At 48.0% G+C, this 23,386-nt stretch overlaps 1 protein-coding gene across 1 annotated transcript in view; it reads left to right on the forward strand.

Moving 5' to 3' along the window:
* Positions 1-14,226, forward strand: part of LOC138661758 (cytochrome P450 2H2-like) — a 55,342-nt gene extending 41,116 nt beyond the window's left edge. Inside the window, exons 6-9 of the mRNA XM_069746654.1 lie at positions 11,548-11,689; positions 12,155-12,342; positions 12,424-12,565; positions 13,813-14,226. Of these exons, the coding sequence (XP_069602755.1) occupies positions 11,548-11,689; positions 12,155-12,342; positions 12,424-12,565; positions 13,813-13,994 (654 nt within the window). The 3' untranslated portion in view covers positions 13,995-14,226. The remainder of the gene's footprint in view (positions 1-11,547; positions 11,690-12,154; positions 12,343-12,423; positions 12,566-13,812) is intronic.
* The last annotated feature ends 9,160 nt before the right edge of the window (positions 14,227-23,386 follow it).

Here is a 23,386-nt window from a genome sequence, read left to right on the forward strand (position 1 = left end):
GTGGGAGATTCATATTGCCCCTTCTGCTTGTGTGCCAGTCTTGACTCCTGGGTGTGCCATCTCTCTCTCTCTCCCCAATTATGGGCCATAGAAAGCCTATTAATTTTTTTGCTTGATTTGGGTTCCAAAATCTACCAAAAAAAATAACTAAATCAATCGGTGGGAGATTAATATTGGCCTCTGGGCTTGTGTGCCACTCCTGACTCCTGTGTGCGTCCTCTCTCACTCAGTGGGCCCTACAAAGCCTTTTTTTTTTCCTAAATTCTCCCTGAAACAATCATTTCATTTTATTTGTTTTATAAATTCTTCTGTAAAAAATAATTTTTTTTTTATTTTTTTTTTTCTGAAGTCTCCCTTTTAAAAAAAACAAACACAAATCAGTGGGAGATAAATATTTACATTTGCGCTTCAGTGACAGTCCTGCGTGTGTGCCATCTCATTTGTTGCCAACAACAACAGAGTGTGTAACATTGTGGCTGATTTTCGTTGTGGTCTCACCCACCTGTAAAGGGGTAGCTAAATCATACTGAAGTTATAGCTCACCGTGTAAGTTGTGTGACAGCAACAAATACCGTTCGTTTGGTAACGTTTTTAAAACAATGAGGAAGTCTGGTGGAAGAGGTCGTGGCCGGGGGCGTTCATTGTCAGCTGGTAATGAGGGTAGTGGTAGTGGTGGAGCATCAGGTGGTCGTGGGAAAAAAAATATTGCACCTAAGTCTGGAGCTGTGGAGCCAGGTTCGTCGTCTGGCTACACAAGGCCTCGAACCCTCCCTTTTCTGGGAGTAGGAAAACCGCTTTTAAAGCCGGAGCATCAAGAGCAAGTTTTGGCTTATCTTGCTGACTCAGCCTCTAGCTCTTTTGCCTCCTCTCGTGAAACTGGTAAAAGTAAAAGCAGCGCGTCGTTAGTGTATGTTCACGGTCAGGGACAAGTCGCTTCCTTGTCCTCTTCAGCAACAACAACAACAGAGAAGAATGCAGCAGGCGACACAACGGGTTACTCCATGGAGCTCTTTACACATACCGTCCCTGGCTTAGAAAGTGAAGCAGTTAACAGTCCATGCCCATTACAAGTTGAATCTGACATGGAGTGCACTGATGCACAGCCACAGCCAGACTACTATGCTGGTCCTTTGACTCAGACCACAACATTGCCCTCGCAGGGTGCTGATCAAGAATCAGACCCTGATGAGACTATGTTGCCCCATCACGAACGCTATACCACCGACCGACACGGTGACACAGACGAAGTTGCACACGAGCTACAAGAAGAGGTAATAGATGACCCAGTTCTTGACCCCGATTGGCAGCCATTGGGGGAACAGGGTGCAGGCGGCAGCAGTTCTGAAGCGGAGGAGGAGGGGCCGCAGCAGGCATCAACATCGCAACAGGTTCCATCTGCCGGGCCCGTATCTTGGCCAAAACGCGTGGCAAAGTCAAAACCTGTTGGAGGACAGCGTGGCCATCCGGTTAAAGCTCAGTCTGCAATGCCTGAAAAGGTATCCGATGCTAGAAAGAGTGCAGTCTGGCATTTTTTTAAACAACATCCAATTGATCAGCACAAAGTAATCTGTCAAAAATGTTCAACTACCTTAAGCAGAGGGCAGAATCTGAAAAGTCTCAATACAAGTTGCATGCATAGACATTTAACCACCATGCATTTGCAAGCTTGGACTAACTACCAAACGTCCCTTAAGGTTGTAGCACCCTCGGCCAATGAAGCTACTCATCAACACAACATCCCTTCCGGCAGTGTAGGGCCACCATTTTCTGCACCACCTGCAGTATCTGTGCAGGTTTCTTTGCCAGGCCAAAGCAGTCAGGGTCAGGGAATCTCCAGTTTCGTAGTAGGAAACACTGCATCTAGGGCACCGGCGGCAACAATACCATCTCCCACCGTCTCTCAGTCTGCCATGTCCACCGGCACCCCCGCTAGTTCCACGATCTCCAGCTCTCCAGTCCAGCTCACCCTACATGAGACTATGGTTAGAAAAAGGAAGTACTTAGCCTCGCATCCGCGTACACAGGGTTTGAACGCCCACATAGCTAGACTAATCTCGTTAGAGATGATGCCCTACCGGTTAGTTGAAAGCGAAGCTTTCAAAGACCTGATGGACTACGCTGTACCACGCTACGAGCTACCCAGTTGACACTTTTTTTCCAGAAAAGCCATCCCAGCCCTCCACCAGCATGTTAAAGAGCGCATCGTCCATGCACTCAGGCAATCTGTGAGCACAAAGGTGCACCTGACAACAGATGCATGGACCAGTAGACATGGCCAGGGACGTTACGTGTCCATCACGGCACACTGGGTAAATGTGGTGGATTCAGGGTCCACAGGGGACAGCAAGTTTGGGACAGTTCTGCCTAGCCCACGGTCTAGGAAACAGATGGCTGTAGCCGTTCGCACCCCCTCCTCCTCCTCCTCCTCCTCGTCCTCCTGCAGAAGCGAGAGCTCATCCACAGACCGCAGTCGCACAACCACTCCATCCGCAGCTGCCACTGTTGCACACCAGGTCTCCCATTATGGGGCAGCTACTGGCAAACGTCAGCAGGCTGTATTGGCTATGAAGTGCTTGGGCGACAACAGACACACCGCGGAAGTTCTGTCCGAGTTCTTGCAGCAAGAAACGCAGTCGTGGCTGGGCACTGTAGATCTTGAGGCAGGCAAGGTAGTGAGTGATAACGGAAGGAATTTCATGGCTGCCATCTCCCTTTCCCAACTGAAACACATTCCTTGCCTGGCTCACACCTTAAACCTGGTGGTGCAGTGCTTCCTGAAAAGTTATCCGGGGTTATCCGACCTGCTCCTCAAAGTGCGTGGACTTTGCGCACATATCCGCCGTTCGCCTGTACACTCCAGCCGTATGCAGACCTATCAGCGTTCTTTGAACCTTCCCCAGCATCGCCTAATCATAGACGTTGTTACAAGGTGGAACTCAACACTGCACATGTGCGAACAGAGGCGGGCTGTTATGTTTTTGTGGGAGGATACACATACACGGCCAGGCAGTAGGATGGCAGACATGGAGTTGTCAGGTGTGCAGTGGTCGAAGATTCAAGACATGTGTCAAGTCCTTCAGTGTTTTGAGGAATGCACACGGCTGGTTAGTGCAGACAACGCCATAATAAGCATGAGCATCCCCCTAATGTGTCTGCTGATGCAAAGTTTGACGCACATAAAGGATCAGGCGTCTGCACCAGAGGAAGAGGAAAGCATTGATGACAGTCAGCCATTGTCTGGTCAGGGCAGTGTACAGGACGAGGTAGCGGGCGAAGAGGAGGTGGAGGATGAGGAGGATGATGGGGATGAGTATATTTTTAATGAGGAAGCTTTCCCGGGGTCATTGGAAATTGGTGGCGTGGCAAGGGCGGGTTCTGGTTTTTTGAGGGACACAAGTGACGTAGATTTGCCTGCAACTGCCCCTCAACCAAGCACAACCGCAGATTTGACAACTGGAACTTTGGCCCACATGGCGGATTATGCCTTGCGTATCCTCAAAAGGGACACACGCATTACAAAAATGATGAACGATGACGATTACTGGTTGGCCTGCCTCCTTGATCCTCGCTATAAAGGCAAATTGCAAAATATTATGCCACATGAGAACTTGGAACTAATATTAGCAACAAAACAATCAACTCTTGTTGACCGTTTGCTTCTGGCATTCCCTGCACACAGCGCCCGTGATCGTTCTCACACGAGCTCCAGGGACCAGCAGACCAGAGGTGTTAGAGGGGCAGAAATCAGAAGTGGCGTTGGCCAGAGGGGTTTTCTGACCAGGTTGTGGAGTGATTTTGCTATGACCGCAGACAGGACAGGTACTGCAGCATCAATTCAAAGTGACAGGAGACAACATTTGTCCAGTATGGTTACAAACTATTTTTCATCCCTTATCGACGTTCTCCCTCAACCGTCATTCCCATTTGATTACTGGGCATCCAAATTAGACACCTGGCCAGAATTGGCAGAATATGCATTGCAGGAGCTTGCTTGCCCGGCAGCTAGTGTCCTATCAGAAAGAGTATTCAGTGCTGCAGGTTCAATACTAACTGAAAAAAGGACTCGTCTGGCTACCCAAAATGTAGATGATCTAACCTTCATTAAAATGAACCACAACTGGATTTCAAAATCTTTTGCCCCACCTTGCCCGGCTGACACCTAACTTTCCTATGAAAAGGTCTTGCCTGTGGACTCTTCTGAATGACTTTTCCAATCTCGTAATTTTCTGCACCTGATTGTCCAGCATACGACATGTTTACTCCTAACAAAATGGCCAAACTCCCCACACGGGGCCGTGGTATCGCCACTTTGCGCCAGCACCCGTGAGAGTGCTGTTTGTCTGAAGAGGTGGGTGTGCCCGCTTTTGGTCGACGGCACTGCCACTGGGTCCCTCATAGTACAATAAAGTGTCTCTGGCGGTGGTGGTGCGCACCCAACGTCAGACACACCATTGTAATATGAGGGGCCCTGGGCCTGTACCGCCGGCCACAAGACAGTTCCCCCCCCCCAGCTCAAACAGTGCTCTACCACTAGCAAAATTATCTCTCACAGCTTCACCAATGTTTAGTCTATGCGCTGACATCCTTCAATGCCTGGCACTGACAATACCATTGTTTTGACATTTTTGTTATGTTAGGCCTTCGAAGCCTGTCTGCGGTCCGTTCTTTCTACAACTACTACACTGACCAAGCCACTGCTGGCCGTGTTCCCCTGGAACCAATTTAAACTTGCCTACAGCCAGCCCAATTTTGTTATGTTAGGCCTTCTTAGCCTGTCTGCCGTCACTCCTTCCACTAGACTTCCACTGACCAGACCACTGTTGCCCGTGTACCCCTGGAACCAATTTTAAATTGCCAACAGCCAAATGTTATTATGTTAGGCCTTTGATGCCTGTCTGCCGTCACTCCTTCCACTAGACTTCCACTGACCAGACCACTGTTGCCCGTGTACCCCTGGAACCAATTTTAAATTGCCAACAGCCCAATGTTATGATGTTGGGCCTTTGATGCCTGTCTGCCGTCACTCCTTCCACTAGGCCTCCACTGACCTGTCTACTGCTGCCCGTGTTCCCATGGAACCAATTGTAAATTGCCTACAGCCAGCCCATTTTATTACGTTAGGCCTTCGAAGCCTGTCTGCGGTCCCTCCTTCCACTAGGCCTCCACTTACCTGTCTACTGCTGCCCGTGTTCCCCTGGAACCAATTTTAAATTGCCTACAGGCAGCCCAATTTATTATGTTAGGCCTTCGAAGCCTGTCTGCGGTCCCTCCTTCCACTAGGCCTCCACTTACCTGTCTACTGCTGCCCGTGTTCCCCTGGAACCAATTTTAAATTGCCTACAGCCAGCCCATTTTATTATGTTAGGCCTTCGAAGCCTGTCTGCGGTCCCTCCTTCCACTAGGCCTCCACTTACCTGTCTACTGCTGCCCGTGTTCCCCTGGAACCAATTTTAAATTGCCTACAGGCAGCCCAATTTATTATGTTAGGGCTTCGAAGCCTGTCTGCGGTCCCTCCTTCCACTAGGCCTCCACTGACCTGTCTACTGCTGCCCGTGTTCCCCTGGAACCAATTTTAAACTGCCTACAGGCAGCCCAATTTATTATGTTAGGGCTTCGAAGCCTGTCTGCGGTCCCTCCTTCCACTAGGCCTACACTGACCTGTCTACTGCTGCCAGTGTACCCCTTGAACCAACATCATAAAATAAAAAAAAAAGTATTTTGCTTATAAAAAAGAAAATACTGGTGAGATATCAAATGCAGACATTTTAACATTAAAAACAAACACACAACTAAAATCTGGTACAGTACTAAAAATGGCCACCAGCTACAATTACTTTATCCTGCAAGTATTTAACTGAAAGGTTTTTTAAATTGAAAACACAGATATGGCATCCACCGAGTGTTGTCCTGTCGCGTCTTCTTTATATTATTGCCGAGAAGATGCAAAACAATGAAAATAATAAAATCATTAATTACCAAAATAATAGAGAAAGTCAACACCACATTGCAAATAAACATTCATTCCAAATAAAGAAGCAGGGCGCGTCCGAGGGTGAGTATATACCTAATAAGAATATAATCACCCTCGGACGCGCAATGCTTATTTCCAACAGCCTTCCTTCCTAAGAATCAGCCCTTCCGTGGTGTAGAGAGACGTTGTGTTACACTTCAAGGTGTTCCCCAGGTTGTCTTTCCTGAGCTTCGATCTTCCGGCTCTCGTTTAGTAGTTCTTGGAAACTACACTGCATTAGGCCTTCAAATTGGGTATGGGGTGTAGAGAGAGGGTGTGTTACACTCCAAGGTGTTCCCCAGGTTGCCTTTCCTGAGCTTCGATCTTCCGGCTCTCGTTTAGTAGTTGTTGGAAACTACGCTGCATTAGGCCTTCAAATTGGGTATGGGGTGTAGAGAGAGGGTGTGTTACACTCCAAGGTGTTCCCCAGGTTGCCTTTCCTGAGCTTCGATCTTCCGGCTCTCGTTTAGTAGTTCTTGGAAACTACACTGCATTAGGCCTTCAAATTGGGTATGGGGTGTAGAGAGAGGGTGTGTTACACTCCAAGGTGTTCCCCAGGTTGCCTTTCCTGAGCTTCGATTTTCATGCTCTCGTTTAGTAGTTGTCGGAAACTACGCTGCATTAGGCCTACAAATTGGGTATGGGGTGTAGAGAGAGGGTTTGTTACACTCCAAGGTGTTCCCCAGGTTGCCTTTCCTGAGCTTCGATCTTCCGGCTCTCGTTTAGTAGTTGTTGGAAACTACGCTGCATTAGGCCTTCAAATTGGGTATGGGGTGTAGAGAGAGGGTGTGTTACACTCCAAGGTGTTCCCCAGGTTGCCTTTCCTGAGCTTCGATCTTCCGGCTCTCGTTTAGTAGTTCTTGGAAACTACACTGCATTAGGCCTTCAAATTGGGTATGGGGTGTAGAGAGAGGGTGTGTTACACTCCAAGGTGTTCCCCAGGTTGCCTTTCCTGAGCTTCGATATTCCGGCTCTCGTTTAGTAGTTGTTGGAAACTACACTGCATTAGGCCTACAAATTTGGTATGGGGGAAACATTGGCGCATCTGCGGTCCCTCCTTCCTCTAGGCCTCCACTGACCTGTCTACTGCTGCCCGTGTTCCCCTGGAACCAATTTTAAATTGCCTACAGGCAGCCCAATTTATTATGTTAGGGCTTCGAAGCCTGTCTGCGGTCCCTCCTTCCACTAGGCCTCCACTGACCTGTCTACTGCTGCCCGTGTACCCCTTGAACCAACATCATAAAATAAAAAAAAAAGTATTTTGCTTATAAAAAAGAAAATACTGGTGAGATATCAAATGCAGACATTTTAACATTAAAAACAAACACACAACTAAAATCTGGTACAGTACTAAAAATGGCCACCAGCTACAATTACTTTCTCCTGCAAGTAGTTAACTGAAAGGTTTTTTAAATTGAAAACACAGATATGGCATCCACCGAGTGTTGTCCTGTCGCGTCTTCTTTATATTATTGCCGAGAAGATGCAAAACAATGAAAATAATAAAATCATTAATTACCAAAATAATAGAGAAAGTCAACACCACATTGCAAATAAACATTCATTCCAAATAAAGAAGCAGGGCGCGTCCGAGGGTGAGTATATACCTAATAAGAATATAATCACCCTCGGACGCGCAATGCTTATTTCCAACAGCCTTCCTTCCTAAGAATCAGCCCTTCCGTGGTGTAGAGAGACGTTGTGTTACACTTCAAGGTGTTCCCCAGGTTGTCTTTCCTGAGCTTCGATCTTCCGGCTCTCGTTTAGTAGTTCTTGGAAACTACACTGCATTAGGCCTTCAAATTGGGTATGGGGTGTAGAGAGAGGGTGTGTTACACTCCAAGGTGTTCCCCAGGTTGCCTTTCCTGAGCTTCGATCTTCCGGCTCTCGTTTAGTAGTTGTTGGAAACTACGCTGCATTAGGCCTTCAAATTGGGTATGGGGTGTAGAGAGAGGGTGTGTTACACTCCAAGGTGTTCCCCAGGTTGCCTTTCCTGAGCTTCGATCTTCCGGCTCTCGTTTAGTAGTTCTTGGAAACTACACTGCATTAGGCCTTCAAATTGGGTATGGGGTGTAGAGAGAGGGTGTGTTACACTCCAAGGTGTTCCCCAGGTTGCCTTTCCTGAGCTTCGATTTTCATGCTCTCGTTTAGTAGTTGTCGGAAACTACGCTGCATTAGGCCTACAAATTGGGTATGGGGTGTAGAGAGAGGGTTTGTTACACTCCAAGGTGTTCCCCAGGTTGCCTTTCCTGAGCTTCGATCTTCCGGCTCTCGTTTAGTAGTTGTTGGAAACTACGCTGCATTAGGCCTTCAAATTGGGTATGGGGTGTAGAGAGAGGGTGTGTTACACTCCAAGGTGTTCCCCAGGTTGCCTTTCCTGAGCTTCGATCTTCCGGCTCTCGTTTAGTAGTTCTTGGAAACTACACTGCATTAGGCCTTCAAATTGGGTATGGGGTGTAGAGAGAGGGTGTGTTACACTCCAAGGTGTTCCCCAGGTTGCCTTTCCTGAGCTTCGATATTCCGGCTCTCGTTTAGTAGTTGTTGGAAACTACACTGCATTAGGCCTACAAATTTGGTATGGGGGAAACATTGGCGCATCTGCGGTCCCTCCTTCCTCTAGGCCTCCACTGACCTGTCTACTGCTGCCCGTGTTCCCCTGGAACCAATTTTAAATTGCCTACAGGCAGCCCAATTTATTATGTTAGGGCTTCGAAGCCTGTCTGCGGTCCCTCCTTCCACTAGGCCTCCACTGACCTGTCTACTGCTGCCCGTGTACCCCTTGAACCAACATCATAAAATAAAAAAAAAAGTATTTTGCTTATAAAAAAGAAAATACTGGTGAGATATCAAATGCAGACATTTTAACATTAAAAACAAACACACAACTAAAATCTGGTACAGTACTAAAAATGGCCACCAGCTACAATTACTTTCTCCTGCAAGTAGTTAACTGAAAGGTTTTTTAAATTGAAAACACAGATATGGCATCCACCGAGTGTTGTCCTGTCGCGTCTTCTTTATATTATTGCCGAGAAGATGCAAAACAATGAAAATAATAAAATCATTAATTACCAAAATAATAGAGAAAGTCAACACCACATTGCAAATAAACATTCATTCCAAATAAAGAAGCAGGGCGCGTCCGAGGGTGAGTATATACCTAATAAGAATATAATCACCCTCGGACGCGCAATGCTTATTTCCAACAGCCTTCCTTCCTAAGAATCAGCCCTTCCGTGGTGTAGAGAGACGTTGTGTTACACTCCAAGGTGTTCCCCAGGTTGCCTTTCCTGAGCTTCGATCTTCCGGCTCTCGTTTAGTAGTTGTTGGAAACTACGCTGCATTAGGCCTTCAAATTGGGTATGGGGTGTAGAGAGATGGTGTGTTCCACTCCAAGGTGTTCCCCAGGTTGCCTTTCCTGAGCTTCGATCTTCCGGCTCTCGTTTAGTAGTTCTTGGAAACTACACTGCATTAGGCCTTCAAATTGGGTATGGGGTGTAGAGAGAGGGTGTGTTACACTCCAAGGTGTTCCCCAGGTTGCCTTTCCTGAGCTTCGATCTTCATGCTCTCGTTTAGTAGTTGTCGGAAACTACGCTGCATTAGGCCTACAAATTGGGTATGGGGTGTAGAGAGAGGGTTTGTTACACTCCAAGGTGTTCCCCAGGTTGCCTTTCCTGAGCTTCGATCTTCCGGCTCTCGTTTAGTAGTTGTTGGAAACTACGCTGCATTAGGCCTTCAAATTGGGTATGGGGTGTAGAGAGAGGGTGTGTTACACTCCAAGGTGTTCCCCAGGTTGCCTTTCCTGAGCTTCGATCTTCCGGCTCTCGTTTAGTAGTTCTTGGAAACTACACTGCATTAGGCCTTCAAATTGGGTATGGGGTGTAGAGAGAGGGTGTGTTACACTCCAAGGTGTTCCCCAGGTTGCCTTTCCTGAGCTTCGATATTCCGGCTCTCGTTTAGTAGTTCTTGGAAACTACACTGCATTAGGCCTACAAATTGGGTATGGGGTGGAGAGAGATGGTGTGTTACACTCCAAGGTGTTCCCCAGGTTTCCTTGCCATTGCTTCGGTCTTCCGACTCTCGTTTAGTAGTTGTAGAAAAGTACACTGCATTAGGCCTACAAAATGGGTATGGGGTGGAGAGAGATGGTGTGTTACACTCCAAGGTGTTCCCCAGGTTGCCTTTCCTGAGCTTCTATCTTCAGGCTCTCATTAAATTGTGGTTAAATGGAACAACTGCATTTGGCGTACTAGTTGGTTTGGGGCCTACTATCGGTGTCTGCCACTCCTTGCTGTTCTCCTGGTTTCCTGTCCTGAAATTCCATTTTCAGGCTCTCGTTAAATAGTTGTTAATGTTAGACTGCATTTGGCCTACTAGTTGGGTTGGGGCCTACTATCGGTGTCTGCCACTCCTTGCTGTTCTCCTCCACTGAACAAAGCTGTGCCGCCTGTTTACTACGGTTGCCAATTTTGAACTGCATTTCGACTACTTACTGATTTGGCCCTACTCTCTGTGTCAGCCTCTCATTCCAGTTGTCCTCCACTGCAATGCCCCCTGGTTATTCCTGTGTTACCAATTTTGAACTGCATTTAGTCCACTTTATTCTTTGGGCCTATATCTGTGTTTCCACTTCATCGTGCCCATTGCCCAGCCAGTGATAGATGAGTCTGCTGGTACATTGACCCATAACGCAACATTCCCCGTGCATGCTACACAACAACATTGTGACCCTGCTGAAAGTCAGGTTGCTCTTCCCGCATACCATACCACCTTACACGGGGACAAAGAGGAAGGTGCAGATGAAAGTGCAGTTTCCTTCATCAGGTGGGGGGAGGAATACTAGTTGGCGACGTCACTGGCACAGGGCCTCTCATAGTACGCAAAAGTGTTGCTGCCGGTGGGAGACGCCCCCGCCGTGCAAACACACCGCTGTACTTTGAGGGGCCCTGTGCCAGTGCCAATGCCAACAAGTGGGCCCCCCCTGCTTGCTCAGGATCACAGCACTTGCAAAGTTGAAATACTTACCTCTCCCTGCTCCACTGCCGTGACGTGGTCCAGATTTCCTGGGCCCACTAATTACTTGAACCAGCCCTACCCCACACAACTTTAGCCAAATGACCCCCAATTTCAAATGCCTTCCAATTATTATAAGGTAAATTACGCTTGACAAGCTTCATTAAGAAGAATGGATGGTTTTGACATTAAAATGGGCACTCTAGGTGTTTTCCTGGCCCCCACTCACTGCCGACTATGCTGCCCCATTGACTTGCATTGGGTTTCGTGTTTCGGTCGATCCCGACTTTTCGCCATAATCGGCCGATTTCACTCGACCCGACTTTTGAGATAGTTGGGTTTCGCGAAACCCGGCTCGACTCTAAAAAGGTCAAGGTCGCTCAACTCTAGTCATTTTGATTAGAAGTAATCCAATGTTGGATTGCCTTGGCCATCAATGATTCCAATTTCAACCAATTTATATTATATAATCATATTGGATTTTACATGTCACATAATGATTTCTTTTACAATTATATTTACAGGAGAAAAATGATCCTGAAACTGAGTTCTGTGAGGATAACTTAGTGGGGACCGTAATTGATTTGTTTTTTGCTGGAACTGAGTCTACAGCTATGACATTGAGATACAGCTTCCTAATACTTCTTAAACACCCAGAGGTACAAGGTAAGATGTGTCTCCACTTAAAGAACTTTTTTTTTATTAAACTACAGTATGTTTTTCACATTATTCTTTTTCTGTAATGTAACAATGGTGGATGTGAGCTCATTGGATCACTTATGGATTTTGCATACCACAAAGTCAAAGAGTGAATTTCCAGGGATTCTTAGTTCTTCACCATAATCCCCCGTGTTGACTTTTGGATTTATTCAAAGGCAGATCACCACCCCAGAATACTCTTATAATCTCTTCTATCCACAGAGCTTAACAAGCATATGATGAATTCTAGCATCAGAACTGCAGACGTAAGAACGTATGTGCTCTCACACCAATGCTACTTTATTGCAGTATTTGGAAAGTGCAAGTAAATGCACATGAGTATAAGTATGTGTAAATAATGTGAGGCTTCCGAAAACTTTTGGGATTTTCTCCAATTGGTGATTGCAATTTAACTTTGTCTCCATTCTATAGAAAAGATTCATGAGGAGATTGACCGCGTAATTGGCCAAAACCGATGTCCATCAGCAGAAGACCGGTCTCAAATGCCCTATACAGATGCGGTCATCCATGAAATTCAGCGATTTGCTGACATATTCCCTATAGGACTAACCCGTGCAGCACAGCAAGACACAACTTTAAAGGGATATCACATACCAAAGGTAAATTGTCAATAACAGAACAATATAATATACTGCCACGTCTTCTGTATTCAGCAACTGAATTGATATGTATTCCACAAGGGAATGATGATGGTTCCGATGATAACATCCGTTCTGAAGGACCCAAATCATTTTAAGAATCCGGAAGAGTTTGATCCTGGACACTTCCTTGATGAGAATGGTGGCTTCAAGAAGAGTGAAGCCTTTATGGTATTTTCTGCAGGTACTATCTCTTCAAAAGTTTCTCAGCTTCTTAACAAAACAAGATTAAATGCTATTATAAAATTTAGTGAAGCCATGACTGTACATTATTTTCCACATCTGATCCACTTTTCAAAGGAATACTCCAGGAAATGCTGTTTTATATATCTAATGCAAGGCCTGAAGAAGTGGAGCATGACTTTTATCTTTTAAGCATACACCACCCCTTCAGGTCCTTCACTATGCATGGCACTATCTATCAAATTCTTCCTCCTGGTGTGTTTCTTTTTTTCTGATATTCAATTGAGATTTTCATGCATGTCCACCATGTACAACCCAAGGGTATACATAACATAGAAGTAGAGTATGAACTTGCTAATGGGACTTCGAGGAAAGGGGCACAGTACTTTTAATGTGCACCTACTTTTCTATTGTACCTGGCAGTGTTTGCTAACTTGATTTGTCTTCCTGGGCAACTTCTCAAAAAATAATGGACAGCCAACATTTTTCACGGACATGTTAGAAAACTATAGTAAATCATTATGATTCTAAGTGACCTATGTCTACACCCAACATTTCTGATAAAGACATAGACATTAGCTGCTTGCATCAACTGTGAACTGTAAAATTACACCACATTCATAATAATCCGTGTAAGCTTTATCAGCTTCAGGAAAAATCATGGACAAATCAAATTTTAAGGAAGGGGGGAAGTGCAATATGCTTACTGACTGTCCAGGAATTTCTAGACAGTTGGCAACCCTGGTACTTGACCAGTAATCTTTTCCACTGAGGAATCACAAAAACATGGCCAACCTATGGAAATTAGAAAAAAGAATATCAGAAACAAAAACCACTTCCAAAATTGAATTCTGGTTTCTGATGCCCCCAGTCAATAAACAGGCCATAGTAATGTTGCATGATTAGTGCCATCAAGTTAAGCCTTATACAAGGGCAATAGGCAGTGGTGGTGCTCAGTGGACGAAGTAGCCGTGATAAGACCAGCATCACAGAGTAATATCAAGGAATTCACTTACTCATGCTCTACAAGACTCATAATAAAATCTTGCTTAGGTTTTCAAAACCAGTTCCATGTCAGTTCATGGCAGCAAGTATTCTGGAGAAAGTTCAAACCTAGGATAGTAATTTTTAAAATTCTTGGTCAAGAATTTTTTAACTACGTCACGTGCAGATTATTTAGAAGTTGACACAGATGGTCCTCAATGACCATTATACACCATTTAACACATGATGTGTTCCTCCCTCCAGGCAAACGGATGTGTATGGGCATGACTCTGGCTCGCATGGAAATCTTCTTATTCATCACAACTTTACTGCAGAAGTTCACTTTGAAGCCTACTGTTGACAGAGATCTCATTGACATCAGACCAGTACCCAACACCAATGGTTCTCAACCTCATGACTATGAGATGTTTGCTGTCCCTCGCTGAATACTCTTTGTGGGCTACTGTCATAAGACATATATGACACACATGATTAAATGGTGGCAGATACAATGTAATGAACACAGATGTGGACATGAATCCAAAATAGTGATGATCACTTTGACGAAATTGGATCAAAACAGTTGGCTTGTACTTAGCTAGGAAATCTGAATTTGGAAATGTATCCTACTTTAGCCAGGAAATTGATTTAATGCAAATAAAATGTACATTACTATGCTCCGAGCTCTCTCAAGACTTAAAGGTATGATAAACGAACAAAAAATATGAACAATTATAGTCACCAAGCCCTCACCTGTCTAACTGTGCAGCCCTGATCCTATCCAGTTGTCTTCTTCGGTCCAGTCACTGACATCTTTGCCATTTTCTACACTGACTAGAAGTTATGAATGCACAATGCAAGAGGTTGTGGCCTAGTCAGCGTAGGAGACATCCAAAGATGCAGGGTGACTAAAGGACTGAAGATGGCCAAGTGAAGACAATACCGGTGACTGGACCAAAAGCAGGTGATTAGATGGGTAATTATTAATTATGTTCTTACGTTTTTATCACCTTCTTCGAATTTTTCAATCCAGCATCAACTGCACAATATCCCCGCTAGTGCTAACACTGCTTGAACTGTGTCGGCAAAGAAGGTGAGTATAAGTTTTTTTTATTTTATCGGGGCCAAACGTTTAGATCAAGAAGGGGTTGTCCAAGTAGTGAACAAACCCTTTTGGCCAAGGTGTGAAGATATCTGCAGCCTCACTTCTAACTTTTGCTACATCATCAATAGTGTGTGTAAAGGGTGCTGGCTTACTATATCACTTCTATACCTAAGTAATCCCCCTTCTTTTATAACAACCATTGCTGCTGTTGCTATTAAAAAGAGAGTCTACCAGCCCAAGAAAATGTGAAAAGCAAACCTCACAACCTAATCTTATCCCAACCTAACCTTAGCAATCTCCTCATAAATCAAGGGGCCATACCCAATTTAGAAAGGATATTTTCAATGGTTTTTGGGGCTCATGCAGATGTCCATACATGGATTGTCTGTAGGTCTCCGTCCTGACCCAAGGTATATATCAGGTAGTCGAGTTCAGATTGGGAGTGGACAATCGATGCGTTATGCTCCGGGCTCGGAATAAGTTTCACTGACGTCTGCATGAGCCCTTATTGTGCATAGAGCTATATTAGAGAGTCAGGTGATGTTTGTAATGGCCTAAAAATATTCTTATCTCAAAAATCCTATCCCAATATGTAGTAGGTTTAATAATAAATATATTAGCAAATAACAGCAATTAGAAATGTAGCATGGTTCTTCTTCTTAATAGCTATGTCGCTTACTCCATGTGAAGGTCATTGCAGTAGCTTAGGTAGCCATAGAGATATTTGCTAATATTATTATTATTACACTTATTACATAATGTGATTGGATTTTGGAAGTGAGAATATTTCTTTAAATCGAAAGGTTTTCTTTTGGTGATCTGTTTGGCTATTACAAGCTAAGTTGACATCCACGCTCCAATTGAAGAAACTACGTGAAACGGCGCTTGTCGGATGCGGGAGAGCAGAAACGGCACTCCACATACAGCGCACGGCATTCTTAGATTTACATCTGCACCGCAGGTAATTAACCCATTACATGGAACTTTTTCCTTTCTCTGGCACCCCCTTTTTTTTGGCGTATGTAGTGGTTTCGCTTACCAGTTCATTAACAACTGGATGTTGTTTTGCTGGGCATATACTCCATACTTGCCTCCCCTCTTGGGAAGAAAAAATGAATGGGATTTTTTAGACTTATACTCTGCATGTGCATATACATAGATGCTGTGCCTTTGATTGACTTTTTCTTATATTGCAGCATCATAACTTCGAACTCTTTATGGTATAAATACAATCTGGTTAATTATACTCTATTAGCCTGGTGGATTTGTGCTGTGCTATCTCCCTCCTTAGTCTGATTTCTATTTTAATTACTTATATATTAAAATATATATATATATATATATATATATATATATATAAAACTAAATACACGATTTTAACATAATTTCTGTTTGACTTCCTTTCTTATATGGTGTTCCATATCTGACTAAGTATTTGTTGTATTGTTGAAGTGACTTCAGCCGCAATTAATTAGGACTATGGGAATAATAATTGCCATTTCTGTGTAGTTGTATATTTGGACTACTAATGATTAAATGTTTTAAAAAACAAGAGACACACTGGCGCTAAAAAGAATTCTGAAGCTGCTGATTCCACGACAAGCACTGTGCCAGCTATGTCAGGATGAAAAAACGTGTGTGAAAGGTGGTATGGATATCACGCTACAATTATGGCCTAAGACAATTATTATACCAAAGAACTTAACTTATATATCTCAATAATGCCATTGCCTCATAGTATAATGGGCCATCCAATAGAAACTATGGCTCTAGACACTGATGATGTGCAGTGAGCGGGTACTAATCCCACTATACACACTTGAGACTGTAAATACCAGGCACTATTGCTCTAAGTGGGTAGCAATCTCACTGTATAGTGCTATAATCGTTCTAAATAAGCTAACAAATTGTGTGCACTTAATTGCACTAACAGTATATCTTAAATCAGTCAGCCAGGTATTCAAATCAAGGCTGAATTCTTACCTAATTGGCGTTAGTTAGGTGTTCGGACACCGAACAGTTGTGGGTGTGGAATCTAAGCGGAAACTCTGGAAATGCCCTTTAAAAACTAAAAAAAATCTTCAAAAACCTGGTGTTTCTACTTGAAAAACTCAACAAAAACATAGTGTGCACATACCCTTAGGTTTTATTTACACTGATGTCATTTTCAGGAGCTGTTTGAACATAAATCGTGCTAAAAAAACTGCTTAAAAAAACTCTTGAAAAACAATTCTAATTAATTTACATGGAAAAATCGATTTTGCTGTTCATTTGGGTTTTGTCAAACTTTTTTTCTGACGAAATTCTGAAAGATTCCTGGAGGTAAAAAAAAGTGCATGCCACTACTCCGAAGTAGATCCTAAAGAAAACTTCTTCAAAATTAGGCCTATTCAAAGGCTGTAAAAAAAATCTTTTTAGGAAAAAAAAACGCATCAAAACTTCTTCAAAATAACTTCAGAAAAAAAATCTCCCCAAAAATAAGAGTTTCCTAAAGCGGTTTCAGCTTGAAAACTTGAGATTTTTTAACTCCCCCCCAAAAAAAAAATTCAGTGTGAGCAAAGCCTTATACAGTACAGACTAAAAGTTTGGACACACCTTCTCATTTAAAGATTTTTCTGTAAAATACAGAAAAATCTTTAAATGAGATGGTGTGTCCAAACCTTTGGTCTGTACTATATATATGGATGATAGTCTGTGTTACAACTCTGCCGGCATCACTGCATGGCCTCCCATCCCTCACTCACCAACTTACTCACTGCTCCAGGTCATGTTGTGGTTTATGTCTGCTGCCGGCTTCATGTTCTGTGCCTCTTGCTTTCTGTCTGCTCTCTGCATGCTTCCTGGCTGTGTGCATAGGGGGGAGGCACCAGAACACTCTGGTTCTTATGGAATCAGGGTGCACCTGTTTAATGTTTCCCTGACCAATTATCAAGAGGCCTCTAGTATTTAGGGCAGCTCCACCCTGTGGAACTGGCCTGTGTAATGTCTTAACTCAGTTTTTTGCTACTGAGCTGCCAGGCCTTGCTCTGTGTTCCTCCTTCTCTGGAGGATATATTCCCTGCTCTGCCTTGTACTTGTCTGTCTGCCCTCCAGGAGGCAGAATATCCTGGTCCTTGTGTCTTTGTTCCTGTACCTTGTCTTGTATCATTATTACCTTGTCTGAACTCTGTCCTACCTCTGTCTCCTTGTCTGTAGCTTCTTTCCCTGCTGTGGCTCTCTGCTCTGCTCTCGGCTCCGCACTGTGCGATCTTGCTTTGCTCCTTGCTCTGCAACCTGTAGCTTTGCTCTGCACTCTGTGCCTTCGCTCTGCAACCTGTGGCTTTGCTCTGCACTCTGTGCCTTCGCTCTGCTCTCGGCTCTGCACACTGTGCCTTCGCTCTGCTCTGGGCTCTGCACTCTGTGCCTTCGCTCTGCTATGGGCTCTGCACACTGTGCCTTCGCTCTGCTCTGGGCTCTGCACACTGTGCCTTCGCTCTGCTCTGGGCTCTGCACACTGTGCCTTCGCTCTGCTCTGGGCTCTGCACTCTGTGCCTTCGCTCTGCTCTGGGCTCTGTACTCTGTGCCTTCGCTCTGTTCTGGGCTCTGCACTCTGTGCCTTCGCTCTGCTCTGGGCTCTGTACTCTGTGCCTTCGCTCTGTTCTGGGCTCTGCACTCTGTGCCTTCGCTCTGCTCTCGGCTCTGCACACTGTGCCTTTGCTCTGCTCTGGGCTCTGCACTCTGTGCCTTCGCTCTGCTCTAGGCTCTGCACACTGTGCCTTCGCTCTGTTCTGGGCTCTGCACTCTGTGCCTTCGCTCTGTTCTGGGCTCTGCACTCTGTGCCTTCGCTCTGCTCTGGGCTCTGCACTCTGTGCCTTCGCTCTGCTCTGGGCTCTGCACTCTGTGCCTTCGCTCTGCTCTGGGCTCTGCACACTGTTCCTTTGCTCTGCTCTGGGCTCTGCACTCTGTGCCTTCGCTCTGCTCTGGGCTCTGCACTCTGTGCCTTCGCTCTGCTCTGGGCTCTGCACTCTGTGCCTTCGCTCTGCTCTGGGCTCTGCACTCTGTGCCTTCGCTCTGCTCTGGGCTCTGCACTCTGTGCCTTCGCTCTGCTCTGGGCTCTGCACTCTGTGCCTTCGCTCTGCTCTCAGCTCTGTACTCTGTGCCTTCGCTCTGTTCTGGGCTCTGCACTCTGTGCCTTCGCTCTGCTCTCGGCTCTGCACACTGTGCCTTTGCTCTGCTCTGGGCTCTGCATTTTGTGCCTTCGATCTGCTCTGGGCTCTGCACTCTGTGCCTTCGCTCTGCTCTGGGCTCTGCACACTGTTCCTTTGCTCTGCTCTGGGCTCTGCACTCTGTGCCTTCGCTCTGCTCTGGGCTCTGGACTCTGTGCCTTCGCTCTGCTCTGGGCTCTGCACTCTGTGCCTTCGCTCTGCTCTGGGCTCTGCACTCTGAGCCTTCGCTCTGTTCTGGGCTCTGCACTCTGTGCCTTCGCTCTGCTCTCGGCTCTGCACTCTGTGCCTTCGCTCTGTTCTGGGCTCTGGACTCTGTGCCTTCGCTCTGCTCTGTGCTCTGCACTCTGTGCCTTTGCTCTGTTCTGGGCTCTGCACTCTGTGCCTTCGCTCTGTTCTGGGCTCTGCACTCTGTGCCTTCGCTCTGTTCTGGGCTCTGCACTCGGTGCCTTCGCTCTGTTCTGGGCTCTGCACTCTGTGCCTTCGCTCTGCTCTCGGCTCTGCACTCTGTGCCTTTGCTCTGTTCTGGGCTCTGCACTCTGTGCCTTTGCTCTGTTCTGGGCTCTCCACTCTGTGCCTTCGCTCTGTTCTGGGCTCTGGACTCTGTGCCTTCGCTCTGCTCTGTGCTCTGCACTCTGTGCCTTTGCTCTGTTCTGGGCTCTGCACTCTGTGCCTTCGCTCTGTTCTGGGCTCTGCACTCTGTGCCTTCGCTCTGCTCTGTGCTCTGCACTCTGTGCCTTTGCTCTGTTCTGGGCTCTGCACTCTGTGCCTTCGCTCTGTTCTGGGCTCTGCACTCTGTGCCTTCGCTCTGTTCTGGGCTCTGCACTCTGTGCCTTCGCTCTGTTCTGGGCTCTGCACTCTGTGCCTTCGCTCTGCTCTCGGCTCTGCACTCTGTGCCTTTGCTCTGTTCTGGGCTCTGCACTCTGTGCCTTTGCTCTGTTCTGGGCTCTGCACTCTGTGCCTTCGCTCTGTTCTGGGCTCTGGACTCTGTGCCTTCGCTCTGCTCTGTGCTCTGCACTCTGTGCCTTTGCTCTGTTCTGGGCTCTGCACTCTGTGCCTTCGCTCTGTTCTGGGCTCTGGACTCTGTGCCTTCGCTCTGCTCTGTGCTCTGCACTCTGTGCCTTTGCTCTGTTCTGGGCTCTGCACTCTGTGCCTTCGCTCTGTTCTGGGCTCAGCACTCTGTGCCTTCGCTCTGCTCTGGGCTCTGCACTCTGTGCCTTCGCTCTGCTCTGGGCTCTGCACTCTGTGCCTTCGCTCTGCTCTCAGCTCTGCACACTGTGCCTTCGCTCTGCTCTCAGCTCTGCACTCTGTGCCTTCGCTCTGCTCTGGGCTCTGCACACTGTGCCTTCGCTCTGCTCTCGGCTCTGCACTCTGTGCCTTCGCTCTGCTCTCGGCTCTGCACTCTGTGCCTTCGCTCTGTTCTGGGCTCTGCACTCTGTGCCTTCGCTCTGTTCTGGGCTCTGGACTCTGTGCCTTCGCTCTGCTCTGTGCTCTGCACTCTGTGCCTTTGCTCTGTTCTGGGCTCTGCACTCTGTGCCTTCGCTCTGTTCTGGGCTCTGCACTCTGTGCCATCGCTCTGTTCTGGGCTCTGCACTCTGTGCCTTCGCTCTGCTCTCAGCTCTGCACTCTGTGCCTTCGCTCTGCTCTCAGCTCTGCACACTGTGCCTTCGCTCTGCTCTCAGCTCTGCACTCTGTGCCTTCGCTCTGCTCTGGGCTCTGCACACTGTGCCTTTGCTGTGTTCTGGGCTCTGCACTCTGTGCCTTCGCTCTGCTCTGGGCTCTGCACTCTGTGCCTTCGCTCTGCTCTGGGCTCTGCACTCTGTGCCTTCGCTCTGCTCTGGGCTTTGCACTCTGTGCCTTCGCTCTGCTCTGGGCTCTGCACTCTGTGCCTTCGCTCTGCTCTGGGCTCTGCACTCTGTGCCTTTGCTCTGCTCTGGGCTCTGCACTCTGTGCCTTCGCTCTGCTCTCGGCTCTGCACTCTGTGCCTTCGCTCTGTTCTGGGCTCTGGACTCTGTGCCTTCGCTCTGCTCTGTGCTTTGCACTCTGTGCCTTTGCTCTGTTCTGGGCTCTGCACTCTGTGCCTTCGCTCTGTTTTGGGCTCTGCACTCTGTGCCTTCGCTCTGCTCTGGGCTCTGCACTCTGTACCTTCGCTCTGCTCTGGGCTCTGCACTCTGTGCCTTCGCTCTGTTCTGGGCTCTGGACTCTGTGCCTTCGCTCTGCTCTGTGCTCTGCACTCTGTGCCTTTGCTCTGTTCTGGGCTCTGGACTCTGTGCCTTCGCTCTGCTCTGGGCTCTGCACTCTGTGCCTTCGCTCTGCTCTGGGCTCTGCACTCTGTGCCTTCGCTCTGTTCTGGGCTCTGCACTCTGTGCCTTCGCTCTGTTCTGGGCTCTGCACTCTGTGCCTTCGCTCTGCTCTGTGCTCTGCACTCTGTGCCTTCGCTCTATTCTGGGCTCTGGACTCTGTGCCTTCGCTCTGCTCTGTGCTCTGCACTCTGTGCCTTCGCTCTGTTCTGGGCTCTGCACTCTGTGCCTTCGCTCTGCTCTGTGCTCTGCACTCTGTGTATTCGCTCTGCTCTCGGCTCTGCACTCTGTGCCTTCGCTCTGTTCTGGGCTCTGCACTCTGTGCCTTCGCTCTGCTCTGGGCTCTGCACTCTGTGCCTTCGCTCTGCTCTGGGCTCTGCACTCTGTGCCTTCGCTCTGTTCTGGGCTCTGCACTCTGTGCCTTCGCTCTGTTCTGGGCTCTGCACTCTGTGCCTTCGCTCTGTTCTGGGCTCTGGACTCTGTGTATTCGCTCTGCTCTGGGCTCTGCACTCTGTGCCTTCACTCTGCTCTCGGCTCTGCACACTGTGCCTTTGCTCTGCTCTCGGCTCTGCACTCTGTGCCTTCGCTCTGTTCTGGGCTCTGCACTCTGTGCCTTCGCTCTGCTCTGGGCTCTGCACTCTGTGCCTTCGCTCTGCTCTGGGCTCTGCACTCTGTGCCTTCGCTCTGTTCTGGGCTCTGCACTCTGTGCCTTCGCTCTGCTCTGGGCTCTGCACTCTGTGCCTTCGCTCTGCTCTCAGCTCTGCACACTGTGCCTTCGCTCTGCTCTGGGCTCTGCACTCTGTGCCTTCGCTCTGTTCTGGGCTCTGCACTCTGTGCCTTCGCTCTGCTCTGGGCTCTGCACTCTGTGCCTTCGCTCTGTTCTGGGCTCTGCACTCTGTGCCTTCGCTCTGCTCTGGGCTCTGGACTCTGTGCCTTCGCTCTGCTCTGGGCTCTGCACTCTGTGCCTTCGCTCTGCTCTCAGCTCTGCACACTGTGCCTTCGCTCTGCTCTGGGCTCTGCACTCTGTGCCTTCGCTCTGCTCTCAGCTCTGCACTCTGTGCCTTCGCTCTGCTCTGGGCTCTGCACACTGTGCCTTCGCTCTGCTCTGGGCTCTGCACTCTGTGCCTTCGCTCTGCTCTGGGCTCTGCACTCTGTGCCTTCGCTCTGCTCTGTGCTCTGCACTCTGTGCCTTCGCTCTGCTCTCAGCTCTGCACTCTGTGCCTTCGCTCTGCTCTGGGCTCTGCACTCTGTGCCTTCGCTCTGCTCTGGGCTCTGCACACTGTGCCTTCGCTCTGCTCTGGGCTCTGCACTCTGTGCCTTCGCTCTGCTCTGGGCTCTGCACTCTGTGCCTTCGCTCTGCTCTGGGCTCTGCACTCTGTGCCTTCGCTCTGCTCTGTGCTCTGCACTCTGTGCCTTCGCTCTGCTCTCAGCTCTGCACTCTGTGCCTTCGCTCTGCTCTGGGCTCTGCACTCTGTGCCTTCGCTCTGCTCTGGGCTCTGCACACTGTGCCTTCGCTCTGCTCTGGGCTCTGCACTCTGTGCCTTCGCTCTGCTCTGGGCTCTGCACTCTGTGCCTTCGCTCTGCTCTGTGCTCTGCACTCTGTGCCTTCGCTCTGCTCTGTGCTCTGCACACTGTGCCTTTGCTCTGTTCTGGGCTTTGCACTCTGTGCCTTCGCTCTGCTCTGTGCTCTGCACTCTGTGCCTTCGCTCTGCTCTGTGCTCTGCACTCTGTGCCTTCGCTCTGCTCTCAGCTCTGCACTCTGTGCCTTCGCTCTGCTCTGGGCTCTGCACTCTGTGCCTTCGCTCTGCTCTCAGCTCTGCACTCTGTGCCTTCGCTCTGCTCTGGGCTCTGCACTCTGTGCCTTTGCTCTGTTCTGGGCTCTGCACTCTGTGCCTTCGCTCTGCTCTGGGCTCTGCACTCTGTGCCTTCGCTCTGCTCTGGGCTCTGCACTCTGTGCCTTCGCTCTGCTCTGGGCTCTGCACTCTGTGCCTTCGCTCTGCTCTGGGCTCTGCACTCTGTGCCTTCGCTCTGTTCTGGGCTCTGCACTCTGTGCCTTCGCTCTGTTCTGGGCTTTGCACTCTGTGCCTTCGCTCTGCTCTGTGCTCTGCACTCTGTGCCTTCGCTCTGCTCTGTGCTCTGCACTCTGTGCCTTCGCTCTGCTCTCAGCTCTGCACTCTGTGCCTTCGCTCTGCTCTGGGCTCTGCACTCTGTGCCTTCGCTCTGCTCTCAGC

Source organism: Ranitomeya imitator, chromosome 2 (genome assembly GCF_032444005.1).
Source record: "Ranitomeya imitator isolate aRanImi1 chromosome 2, aRanImi1.pri, whole genome shotgun sequence".
Classification (NCBI taxonomy): domain Eukaryota; kingdom Metazoa; phylum Chordata; class Amphibia; order Anura; family Dendrobatidae; genus Ranitomeya; species Ranitomeya imitator.